Consider the following 11690-nt stretch of genomic DNA (forward strand, 5'->3'; position numbering starts at 1 on the left):
CATTATTATTATCATTATTATTGTTATTATTATTATTATTATTACAATCATTAATCAATCGACTCCCATTATGTTCATGAGTCCAATAAACCTTTTTCGTGTACAAGCCCCCTTCCCCACGAAATAAGGGGGGGGGGGTGGAAATATGGTGTATGGGACACAATTTCAAATTAAGAGATAGGATTGCAATTTTAACATGAAAAGCTCAATTTGTGATAGATTTTGACAATATATTTAAAAAATGAATGTCGTATTTCACCCTTTTCCGAGCTTCTGTTCTTTGTCTTTCTCTTCTTTTTTCCTCGTCGTGGCACATTTTTTTTTCTGGGGGGGGGGCATGCATCTCAAGCTCCCCAATCTCTTCGCTATAGTATTTACAAATTAAACGGTTTGCCAAAAACCTTCCTTCCGTTTGATGTTTTTCTTTATTATTAAATCAAAGGGAAAGTGTCAAAAATAGTTTTCATTTTTTTCTCTTAAAAATAAATAACATAAAGGAATGGAATAAACATGAACAAATAACAGGGGTCAGTGGCCGGGGGGGGGGTGCAAGAGCCCCCAAATATCCCGGTTACATTATATCATGGCATGGAAAGGCAGTGGCGTATTGAGGGAAAATTTTTGAGGGGTCCAGAGCACGTATCGGGCAAAAAAAAAAAAGGATGTGAGCGTGCGAGCATTAAAAGGGCGAAGCTCTATGCTGCAAAAGATGAAAAAAAATAAAAAATAATAAAAACGGTATAAGTATATAACGAAACAATTGATGCGAGCGCGAAGTGCGAGCGGTAAAATTGAGATTTCATACCTAAAAACGGGACACTCTCTTCATGTTTTTGAGATCATGAACAAAAATTGGGCATAATTTGGTATCTTCCTACAATAATAATGCGAACGCAAAGCGTGAGCATAAAGAATTTGATATTCTGATCTGAAACTGGATATGTAGGCTCATAATGATTGCAATAGAGAACAAGCTGCGTATCTGAATAAACATGCGTGCGCGTGTTTCAGATTTCGACCTACCTTTATTTCATCATGAAAATCAATAAGCGAGCACGAAACTAGAGCTTAAAATATTTGATATTCCAATCTGAAAAAAGGTTCAATTTACGCTCTGTATTTCAAGCACTTTGTAGGAAAATTGTGAGGTGGATATGAATCATAGTTAAAAAAAGATCTGATTTGTTTCTTTATAATTACTTTGAGTTTTGACATATATAGGACAGGGACATTCTAAGAACATTATGTCATCATATGAAAATGATGACTATCTTCCAATTATTCTTCCTAATCGGGAGAAGAAACTTGTCGATATTCCATTCTGAAAAAAGGGACAATTTGATTATTAAATTAATATCTTATTTATTAATTTAATAAGCCTAATGAGAGCGCAAAATCTGTTGATTTATAATGGCCTGAAAACTGGACATTTAAAGCACTTTTGTGATTATAAATAAGATGCATGAGTAAATATATTTTCAACAATCAATGCTAGCGCAAATCGCGAGCTGAAATTTTTGATAAACTGTCATGAAATGGGGATATTTAGTAGTATTTTATTTAATCGATGCGCTAGCTATTACGTTTTGAAAATTTGACCTGAATAGGGATATTTGAGAATTTTGGAATACAGGAAAATAATAGGTACCTGACAAATCAAATTTTGCGAGCGTGCATTCAGAAGATAAAGCATAAATTTTTACAGAGCACTTTTTAAAAATCAATTTGTAAATCAAACAAAATAATGAAAGTTCGAACATCTGAGCGGAAATATGTTTTGTATATTGACTTCAAAATTTGATATTCAAGCTTCACATTGAGCAAGATATATAAATCACCTAAAAGGCAATGCGAGCGCGAAGCGCGAGCGAAAAAATTATACTGTACAGTGACATGAAAGATTAAAAAAATGATTTTTCAAGTCTTCCCCTTATCTTATTTTATTCACTCGTCTTCCTCCTCTTATGTTTCCCCTTTTTTCTCCTCTCTTTTCCCTTCTTTTTCTTTCTTTCCCCCTTCCCCCCTGGATCCGCCTATGGACCATGTATAAAATCACAATCGGATTTGTACACGGTTTTGGAAAAAAAAGCGGGGGGGGGGGTGAAGCCCACCAACCCCGGTTCCGCAGCCCCTGTTGTGCAATAGTCACACGAAACTTACTCCAAACCGACAGCTGGTACACCATTGGAGATAACGTATACACTGTAAAAACGCTGTTTAAAATTTTAAACACGTTGTTTAAGCCTGTCAATCCAACTGCTGTTTAAACTTTTTAAACAAGTTGTTTAAAAAGTTTAAACAATCATAAAAAAGGTTTTAACAACTTGTTGTTAGAGTGACGAGCTTAAACAACGTGTTTTATTTTATTTTCAGCTTTGGTCAGTATCGGCCTGGGGGCGGTTTCCTTGTGTGACTGTAGTATTCGTTCGTCTCCTGATATAATTAATTTCACCATGTTCATAGAATAAAATTTCTACAATAGTACAACTGAAAATAAACATTTCATCATTATCACGGCAGCAATATAAAAAGTATGTTTTCATCATGCATTTGAATTTTCTTAAGGTTTGATCCTTGTTTCGGCCATTTCTTTGTAGTAGTCTGCTGTGGCGTCTATAGCCTTGATTGTGTCCGGGGTCATCTCTGATCGAGGAAGCTTTGGTTTCGATGCTCGGAATTCAGAACTTTCAAAGGCTATCTTGTGGACAAGACGTATAGTGCCATCCGCTCTGGTCCCGGACATGGGAAATATACACCGCCAAGTCTTCACTATGTCTGGACTAGCATCCCACTGGAGATACTTAGCATCCCAGGGCATTCCACAAGCTTCAAAGTACTTCGGAAGCATATCCGCAGGATTGGCCAACAGTTCGTCGACATCAATGACCACAGGGTTTGGGTCAAAGTTCTCCTTGGCGTGCTTCCAGAGGTCATATTGGCATTTGTAGGTGTAGCCTGGCATCATGAACGGCACATCTGTGGTCATGTCGAAGGTGTCAGGGTCGACAGGTTTCCTTCCCGGCATTGGCATCTCGGCAACCTGTGTTATCAGAAGGGTTCTCCAGGAAGGGAACATCCGCTCAGGATCACGGATCAGAAACGTGTGTTTGTAACCTGCCTCTTTCTTGGGTAAGAGATCTAGGTACCCTGTGACGCCATACGCCATGTCCTTGATGAATGTAGGTTTGTCGGCCGGTTGACTTTCAAGCTGTTGCCTTATCCCATCGCGCCTAAAAAAAAATCAAGAATAAAAAAAAATAACTCAGGAAATCAAAAGGGAAATAATAATTTCAATACCTTTAAAAATCGAGGATCGTAATAATAAGTACTGCGTTTATCTGAAATCATGTATGATATTTACTCGTTGAACACCTTTTCGAGGAAGAGGGTGAAAACAAGAAAAAAAAAGAAAAAGAAAGAGAAGAAAAGAAGAAGAAGAAGAATAAGAAGATGATGATGATGAAGAAAAAGACGACGACGAAGAAGAAGAAGAAGATGGAGAAAAACAAGCAGACGAAGAAGAAGAATGATAATAATAATAATGATAATAATAGTAAAAATAATAAGAAGAATAAGAAAAAGAATGCAGCGTACGTTTTTTTAAAGACAATATTACCCAAAATGTATTCTATACTATAGATGTATAAACAATATTGCTTGTTTAACATTTTTTTAAACAATAGCTGTTAGATTGACGTGCTTAAACAAAGTCTTTAACATTCGTTTAAGATATATGTACTGTAAATGAATAATTTCAGACAGAAAATCAACCCAGTGATCTCGTTCCCAATGTAGTTGACCGCCGCGAGTCTTTATTTAAAAAATAAATGCAAGAATAATACCGGCACGTATTCATCAAATTCAGATCGATGGCCATTTGGTGAGTAGAGACCTTTGAAAGATGGTTGAAATTAATATTCTAAATAAATCTTTCAGTGAAGTTATAGGCCCAATATCTTTAATGTTTGGTGTTTTGTTAAATTTATCAATCGTGGTTTTCATCAAATATAGAAGAGCCTCTCTCTTGTACCAGTGGCATAATTGATTTAAATTGATGATTTACAATTCCCACAGGTATGATAGGGATAATGTGTGTTTCACTATAGTGCACGGCGAATAGAAACGTTTAAATAAGAACTTTAATGAAATTTACTTTAATGAAATGAAAATTACAAATGAGTTTTTAAAAAGGAACGACAAATGAAGGCCAATTATAATTGATCACCCAAAACCATTGGTGTACAGATGGGGGGGGGGGGGGGTTCACGACCAAGAAAAATAGAAAAGGAAGGGGATAAGGGTGAAACATGATATCATTTTTCTGAATATCATGCCAAAATCCATCATAAACTTGCATTTTGTGATAACAATGAATGTCGAAATTTTTGCTAGCTCACTTCGATCGCTCGCCTCTTCCAATTACGCGATACGCCATATCAAGCCCACTAAAATTATTTGGCTCATTACGTCACTGCCCAAAAAAATAATCACGTTAATAATAACGCAGCATTGATTTTCTTTATCAAAGCAGCAAAATAAAAATAATAGTAATAAAAACACCTTATGATAAATTTATAATTTATTCAATCTGGGCATGTATTCGATTATTCAGTGATGAATCGTGTTTCGTACACAAAGCTGATCAAAGTCGACAAATTAAATGAAAGATATAGAACATCATGCCTTGCGTTAGTTTAACATCGGCAGTAATTATCAACTGAATATCAACAAAATGTTGGTACTTTTGAACAAATATTTGCCACTTTTAACTTTAGGATCTGGGCATGTATTAAACAAAATAAGTAAAACCACATTTTTTTGGAAAGAAGGAATTAGAGCAATAGTGTTGAAAAGGTGGTTTAGAGATTGGGGTAAATGTCCCTTTATCGTGACTTCGTCTTATACGATAACAAAATTAAGAATCATTTCAACCCCACGGCCGATGTGATAGAAAGCTTTCGAAAATAGGACGGACACTGTGAGATAAACAACTACCTCTGCGCATGCTCAGAAATCAAGGTTACCTACATTAGGGGGGCGTTTCATGAAAGGACTTGTCGGACGTTTTATCCGACAAGTCCCATTTTATCCGACAGTTACCATAGTAACAGTACCTCTCAGCCAATCAACATCAGAGAAAGATGTCAGATCTGACAACTTGTCGGATGAAAATGTTGATGAAACACTCCCCAGGACTGAGCATGCGCATCGATTTGTTTTGGGGGGAGGGGGGGGGGATTTTGAATGTTCCATTCACTATGATTTCGGTCATTCATTCGAAATTTCCATGAACAATATTATATTATAAAGTATCTAAAGTACCGAGATTCGGATATAAACTAAATTCAGATGAAGAAAGCTATTTTAACTGTAACTGTTTAAAAATTCCTTTGAAATATACTTACAACATTAGTGACACGTCCATCTTTTCTGGCATGAAAGCGTGTTCCATGGGAGAGCCTTTCATCATGGCTTTTATTGGACCTAAGAACGCCTGCGGGTCAAAATCACCACAGCTCCTCGGAAGAGGAACGCCCATTGCTTTCAGCGTAAAGTCTTGAAAGAAGGCTAGACAGTAGGGCTCAAACCATACCTTAAACATGTTTAAATGAAAATAATGAATGGTTCATTGGGATTTTGATATGAAGAGGCGTTTCTACTTTACTCCATATTTTGAGATTAATGATACATTGTCTTGGGTAAAGCATATTTTGTTGAACCTATTCCAAATAATAAACATCTGCAAATCATTACTGTTTAATAGTTAAAAAAATAAAAATAAGCGAGAGTTCACATCTCAAGCTGCGAGTGAATCCAAAATAAAGCATTTCCCTCACCTTTCTATCATTTGGATAACCTGAAAGTATATTGTCAATATAATTACGGTCTTTATCATTATTTTTTTATCGTTTTTTATTATTTATATCATCAATATCAACACGTATAATAATCGTCATGGTTGTTATTGCCATTGATATTCATCCTTTTTTGTTTTCTTTTTCTTCTTCTTTTACCCATTCGTCTCTTTTCTTTTTCTTTTCTTATTATTCATTTAATACCACCTTCTTCATCGTCATCACCATCATCATCACCATGTCATCATCATCTTCTTATTCTTATTCTTCATCATCAGCAGCAGTAGCAGCGGCATCAGCATCATCATTTTTATCATCATCATCATCATCATCTGCACCACCACCACCTTAATCAGGCACTTATAATTATAATCTTCATCACCATCTTCATTATATTAATACTTACCTCTGCGTTATCAATAAAACTGAAACACTTAGCTATGGCAGTCGATATCGAACGTGGTACACACCACATGATGACCCGGAAGGGTTTTGAATCAGACATCTTGTAGTAAAGGGGGCGGGGGGGGGGGGGAGAAAGAGAGTGAATAGACAATAGAGACGGTAAGACTGAAATAATCAACACAAAAGCAAATGCCCTGGGAACGATTTATTTTTCCACAAGGGGTGCTGGTTTAAATTTGACAAGCAAAAAACAAAGTTTCACTACAAAATAAAGCTGATTTTGGTCTAGGAAAAATCTGACAAAAAGGGGTGATTTTGGTTAAATTTCTGCTATTTAGCATACCTACCAGATTTCCAGGGGGTGCTGCCTATGGTGAATGATACATGCAACATCTCCCACTCAGCCAAATCTTGTGTGCTTCAGCACCCCCGCTTCCCAGGGCCTGACATAAGCATGAGGGGCATAATATGTTCATATTTTTACTAGATTAGTAAGAGACAAAATGTGAACACAAGTGTGGGTCAGGTTTTCAGTGTATAGGTGTTCTCAAATATATTTCTGACAGTTTTTGAAATTAAAGTCCTAACTGTTTCAGTATATTTTTTTTATCAGGAGCGCTGCCATGGTAATTTGATGCCCCCTTTTCACTTTTTTACAAATTCCCCTTTTCACTTATTTCTTCTTGCTTCTTGTTCTCCCCCTTTCTTTAATTTTTTTCCACAACTTGAAATGTCATGGGGTCAAGGGGGGGGGGGTGAAGGGTTGTTAGTCGCTCTCACCCCCTCCCTGTACAGCGTCGTCTACGCTGTGCAGTTGCGAAGTGTTATAGAATTTCAGGATTTGTATACCTATTACATGGAATTTATAATGATAATATATTTAATTTTCATAAATTGATACGAGAAAGTGCATGTACCGTAAAGCATAATGGAAACGTTAATAATGTGTTTAATGAAAGTAGGCCTATAGTGGATCATTAAGGGTCAGGGTCTGCAGCTTGAGTGGTGGTAATCATATCCAGACAGGGACGTATCCAGAATTTCTTAAACGGGCCGGGGGGGGGGCATAGAAAATGTTACATTCTTATCAAAAGACAGATATCGTCCCCAAATTGGTAATTTTCTCTCTAAAAATAAAATGAAAATCTTAAGGGAGAAATCACAATAAAAGGAGGAAGGAGCACGTCATGCCTTTGAATAAAAAAGGGGCATGTGCTCTCGTGCCCCGTGGATAAGCCGGGCTTAGCTCGGCGTGCCTGGGTTTTGGCATTCATGGTTAAGGTTTCCTTGGTTATATCCGGGGTGCGCGCATCCGGGGTCCGATGTTTAAATTCCGAGTTCAGAATGCAGGGAATGTAGTGAAAGCAAACAATCCGGATCCCAGGTAAAAAAACTCGTGACGGTGACTCGACTATATCATGAATATCATACATTGTACCTACTTCAATTTATATTGTTTGTATAAGTTTCATTTGCAGCCATTTTATTTTGTTCTGTGAAAATGAAATAAAGCAAATTTGATATTTGAACATGGAGTTCGGAAGGAATACACGAGTTGTAAAATAATAACTGCACTGCAAAAACTCTGGTGTTGATTTAACACCAGCCCGGAATCTATATATGTCCACACCAGAGAAGTGTTAAACAACACCAGTTTTGTTTTGGTCTAACACCAGATAGGTATTTATACAACACCAATTAGTATCAAAACAGCATCGGTTTGATTCCAAACTGGTTTCGTTTCAATACTTCTCTGGTGTGGACATATTTAGATTCCGGGCTAGTGTTAAATCAACACCGGTGTTTTTGCAGTGTGGGTGTGTCACATTATCTGTTTTCTTAGTGATTTATTCGTAAATTCGCTATTCGGAACATAGTAAGGAGGCATTTTATAAGCATGTAGGGTATGCACACAATATATGTTTCTATGTCAGGAAACCTTCTGACAACGTTTTAGGATGCCAAGAAAACGTATATGTATTGCAAAAACACCGGTGTTGATTTGTTGAACACCAGCCCGGAATCTACATATTTCCACACTAGATCTAGAGCAGATGAAAGAACACCAGTTAGGAATCAAACCGATGCTGTTTTAATACTAATTGGTGTTGAAATAACACCTATCTGGTGTTGGACCACAACCTGGTGTGGATATAATATGTAGATTCTAGTGGTAAGTCAATACCGGAGTTTCAAGGTACATCTCGACTTAAAACAAACGGATGAAGATGGTGAGAAGGAGGAAAAAGGAAGGGGATGGGGGGATAAGGGGGAACAGAGGGAAAGAGGAGGAGGAGGTGGAGAAGGGTAGGAGGAAAAACAGAATGAGAACATGAAGAAGAAAAAAAGGGGAGGAAGATAAAGCGAAAGATGGAGATTGAACAGGATGAGAACACGGGGAACTACATTGATGAGGAGTAGGAGGAGAAAAGTGGAAAAGAAGGGACGAAACGAGGGAGAAGGGGGTCGAAGAGTCAGAGGATGAGGTAGGTAATTAGGAGGAAGAGAAAGCTGGAGTATGATCGATGTGGAGTAAAGGCCGGTTGACGGGAGGACGAAAAGAAAGAGGAGGATGATGAGGAGAATAATGATTGTGCCATCTGATCAGGAGGACTGGGTAAGATGGGGAGGGGGCGGGTGGCCAGCGGGGTGGGGAGGAGGGACACGAGGGGGCAGTTATAGGGGTAAGAGGATCATGAGCTTAGGGATCGAGGCCGAGTAAGCGGGAATTTCAAATACCTTTGCTGCTTTCAAAATACCTTACTGGATACAGAGATAATACACAGTACATGGGGAAAGGGAACCACTTGAAAACTTTATAAGTCATACCTTATAAACTTTGTAGGTCTCATTCCTTTCTAAACTCAAACTTACTAATATCGCCAAGCATTGATTAATAATGCATATTATGAATCAATTAGACTTACCTTAAATCGTCGAAGTCTTGCTGTTGAACGAGATTCTACTGCAACGGGCTAACAAATGGAGCTGCTTGGAGAGAGTTATGACTCACTGACTGTGGGAATACGGTATATAGTGAATGTAATATTACTGTGGCTTTAAAAGGTGTGTTCGTGATCAGAACCAGGCCAAAGACAGCGCGTATGTACCCTGTGCAGTTGAACCTTAAAGGTCAAGTCTTCTGACCTTACAACAGGCCCGGGGAACAGGTTGATTCGAATGAATGGAGGAAAGCCCAGGCCAAAGAGTTATTTAATATTATCAACATAATAAAATGCAATAAAATGTTAACGATGGGCAGGATCGACATTCTTCAGTTATTTCTTATAAATCAATTAACATCCCAATATATCCATGAGTCCAGGAAACGTTTTTGTAAAAGGTTTTGCAAGTAAAAAAGGGGGCAAATATGGTCGGGGGAAAAAGGTCAAATCAAGAGATACAGTACAGTTTTAGCATGAAAAGCTTAATTTGTGATAGATTTTGTCAATATTTTTACAAAATAAGTATCGTATTTCACCCTTTTCCTTTTCTGTTCTTTGTCTTTCTCTTTTTGTATTTTTTCGTGGCACCTTTTTTTTTTTGGGGGGGGGGGGGCATGGACCCAAACTCCCCAATTTATTGGCTATATTATTTACAAATTAAATGGTTTGCCAAAATACTTCCTTCCGTTCAAAATTTTTGTTTACATCTGCTCACAAACAGTTTGGCTATATCGGATAAGTTCCGGGGGGGGGTAGTAAATTAAAGGAAAGTGTCAAAAATAGTTATCTTTTTTTTTTTTTAAAGAAGAAATAACAAAGGAATGGAAAAAGGGAACAAATAACAGGGGTCAGTGGCCGGGTGGCCGGGAGGGGGGGGGGGGCATGAGCCAAAAAAATCCCGTTTACAGTTTATCATGGCATGAACGGGCAGTGGCGTACTGAGGGAAAATTTTGAGGGGTCCAGATATGGTGTATCGCGCAAACAATTATAACAAAAAAAAGAGTAAGCGAGCGAGCAAATAAATGGGCGAAGCTCTATGCTGCAGAGGATGATTGGAAAAAAAAGAAAAAATAGGGAGGGGGCACAGTATGACAGGTGGCATAAAATTGCTTAATATAAGTCCAAAGCGCGCGAAGCGAGCGAGAACAGAAATCTAATGAGAATCTAACTTTGAGATAGATTTTGACATGATATTCAGAAAATAACATCATATCTTACACTTTTCCTCTGCTTTTTTTCTCTTTCTTTCCTCTTTTTCTATTTTTTTGCTTGGGTGTAGAACTTTGGGGGCCATGGCCCAAACCCTTCCATCTGTAGGCCACTGCTATGCGGGTGGGGTCCGGGACGGACCCCCGGAACCTTTTGATATTAAAGCAATTTTAAATCTTACATAGCTGGCGGCTATTCTTAATCAAATCGCGGATATTTTCATATAGCTTTTACGCAACACATTAATTCAGCACAGTTGCTAAATAAACCAAATATTTTGAGGGGGAAAGACATAGCAAATGTGGGAAAATTTGTAAAAAGTCACCAGCGAGCGAAGCGAACCAGAAAACATTGGCTTTTATTAATTTAAATTAATAAATTAATTCATAATTATGTGATATATTTTTACATTATATTCAGCAAATAACTAACATATCATATTTCATTGTTTTCCATTCATTTCATTTCGTTGCCTCGTTCGTTTTCTTTTATTTCCCCTTGGCTGTGGAACCAGCACCCCCCGCCCTCTGTACGCCAGTGCTTCAACGTAAATTTTAATGCAGGAAGGGTCCATACAGGGGGCCCTTTATAGCCCTTTGAAGGTTACAGAGTAAGAGCCCCTATTGCATGAGGTCTGGAGCATAGTCCCCAGCTACATGTAGCTTTGGAGATTTAGCCAAAGTAAGCATACACGGGCTTTTTACGGAAAATCTTGCCAGCCTAAAAATTTTGTAGCATTTTTACATCCCGGGCTTCACATTATCTTCAAATCGTACAGAACTGCATTTTCTATAAAGTCCATTCACCTTTGTTAATCACAGTCATGTTTTCAAATATTTCTAAGCGTACGAACATTTCCTGTTTTTTAACACTTTTTGACATGTACTTATACGCGCATTCCAAAGCTCCACGTCTTATACCCCTTTCATAAACCCAATAAAACACAATTATGCGGCTAATAGCAGCATAATTTGGTCGTAAAATCAGAGGAGGACAAGAGTTATCCGCATTATTCTGATGCTGCTATTATCCGCATAATAGCGGCATCGGGACAAGATTTTTACCCCTTTCATAAACCCAATAAAACATATCCTCCAATTAGCCGCCTAAGAGTAATGCGGATAATTCAATAAAAATTGCGTTCACAAACTCCATAAATTATTTTTACGAGCGCCCGTCCTGAAAAAGGCGGATAATCGTCATGACAACTGGACACGCCCCCTCCAATGCGGTTGTGTTGGAAAAGGGTGACCTTGTGACCGCACCATGGCAATT

At 37.9% G+C, this 11690-nt stretch overlaps 1 protein-coding gene across 1 annotated transcript; it reads right to left on the bottom strand.

Annotated features, from left to right (window-relative positions):
* Positions 1 to 324: 324 nt before the first annotated feature.
* Positions 325 to 9280, bottom strand: LOC135153080 (uncharacterized). The gene is made up of 4 exons (XM_064113517.1): positions 9188 to 9280; positions 6262 to 6360; positions 5406 to 5593; positions 325 to 3230 (listed from the first exon to the last, which is right to left on the bottom strand). The coding sequence occupies exons 2-4, from the start codon at positions 6358 to 6360 to the stop codon at positions 2561 to 2563; spliced, it is 957 nt and encodes a 318-aa protein (XP_063969587.1). The 5' UTR covers positions 9188 to 9280; the 3' UTR covers positions 325 to 2560.
* Positions 9281 to 11690: the final 2410 nt, after the last annotated feature.

The sequence above is a fragment of the Lytechinus pictus genome, chromosome 18 (genome assembly GCF_037042905.1).
Source record: "Lytechinus pictus isolate F3 Inbred chromosome 18, Lp3.0, whole genome shotgun sequence".
NCBI classification, from domain to species: Eukaryota; Metazoa; Echinodermata; class Echinoidea; order Temnopleuroida; family Toxopneustidae; genus Lytechinus; species Lytechinus pictus.

Excerpts from the sequence above, each read along its gene's own strand:
- LOC135153080 (XM_064113517.1), bottom strand. The coding sequence starts at position 6,360 with ATGTCTGATTCAAAACCCTTCCGGGTCATCATGTGGTGTGTACCACGT. Across the intron at positions 5,594-6,261 it reads GTTTTATTGATAACGCAGAG|GTATGGTTTGAGCCCTACTG; the intron begins GTAAGTATTAAT and ends AACATGTTTAAG. Across the intron at positions 3,231-5,405 it reads ATGGACGTGTCACTAATGTT|GCGCGATGGGATAAGGCAAC; the intron begins GTAAGTATATTT and ends ATTTTTTTTTAG.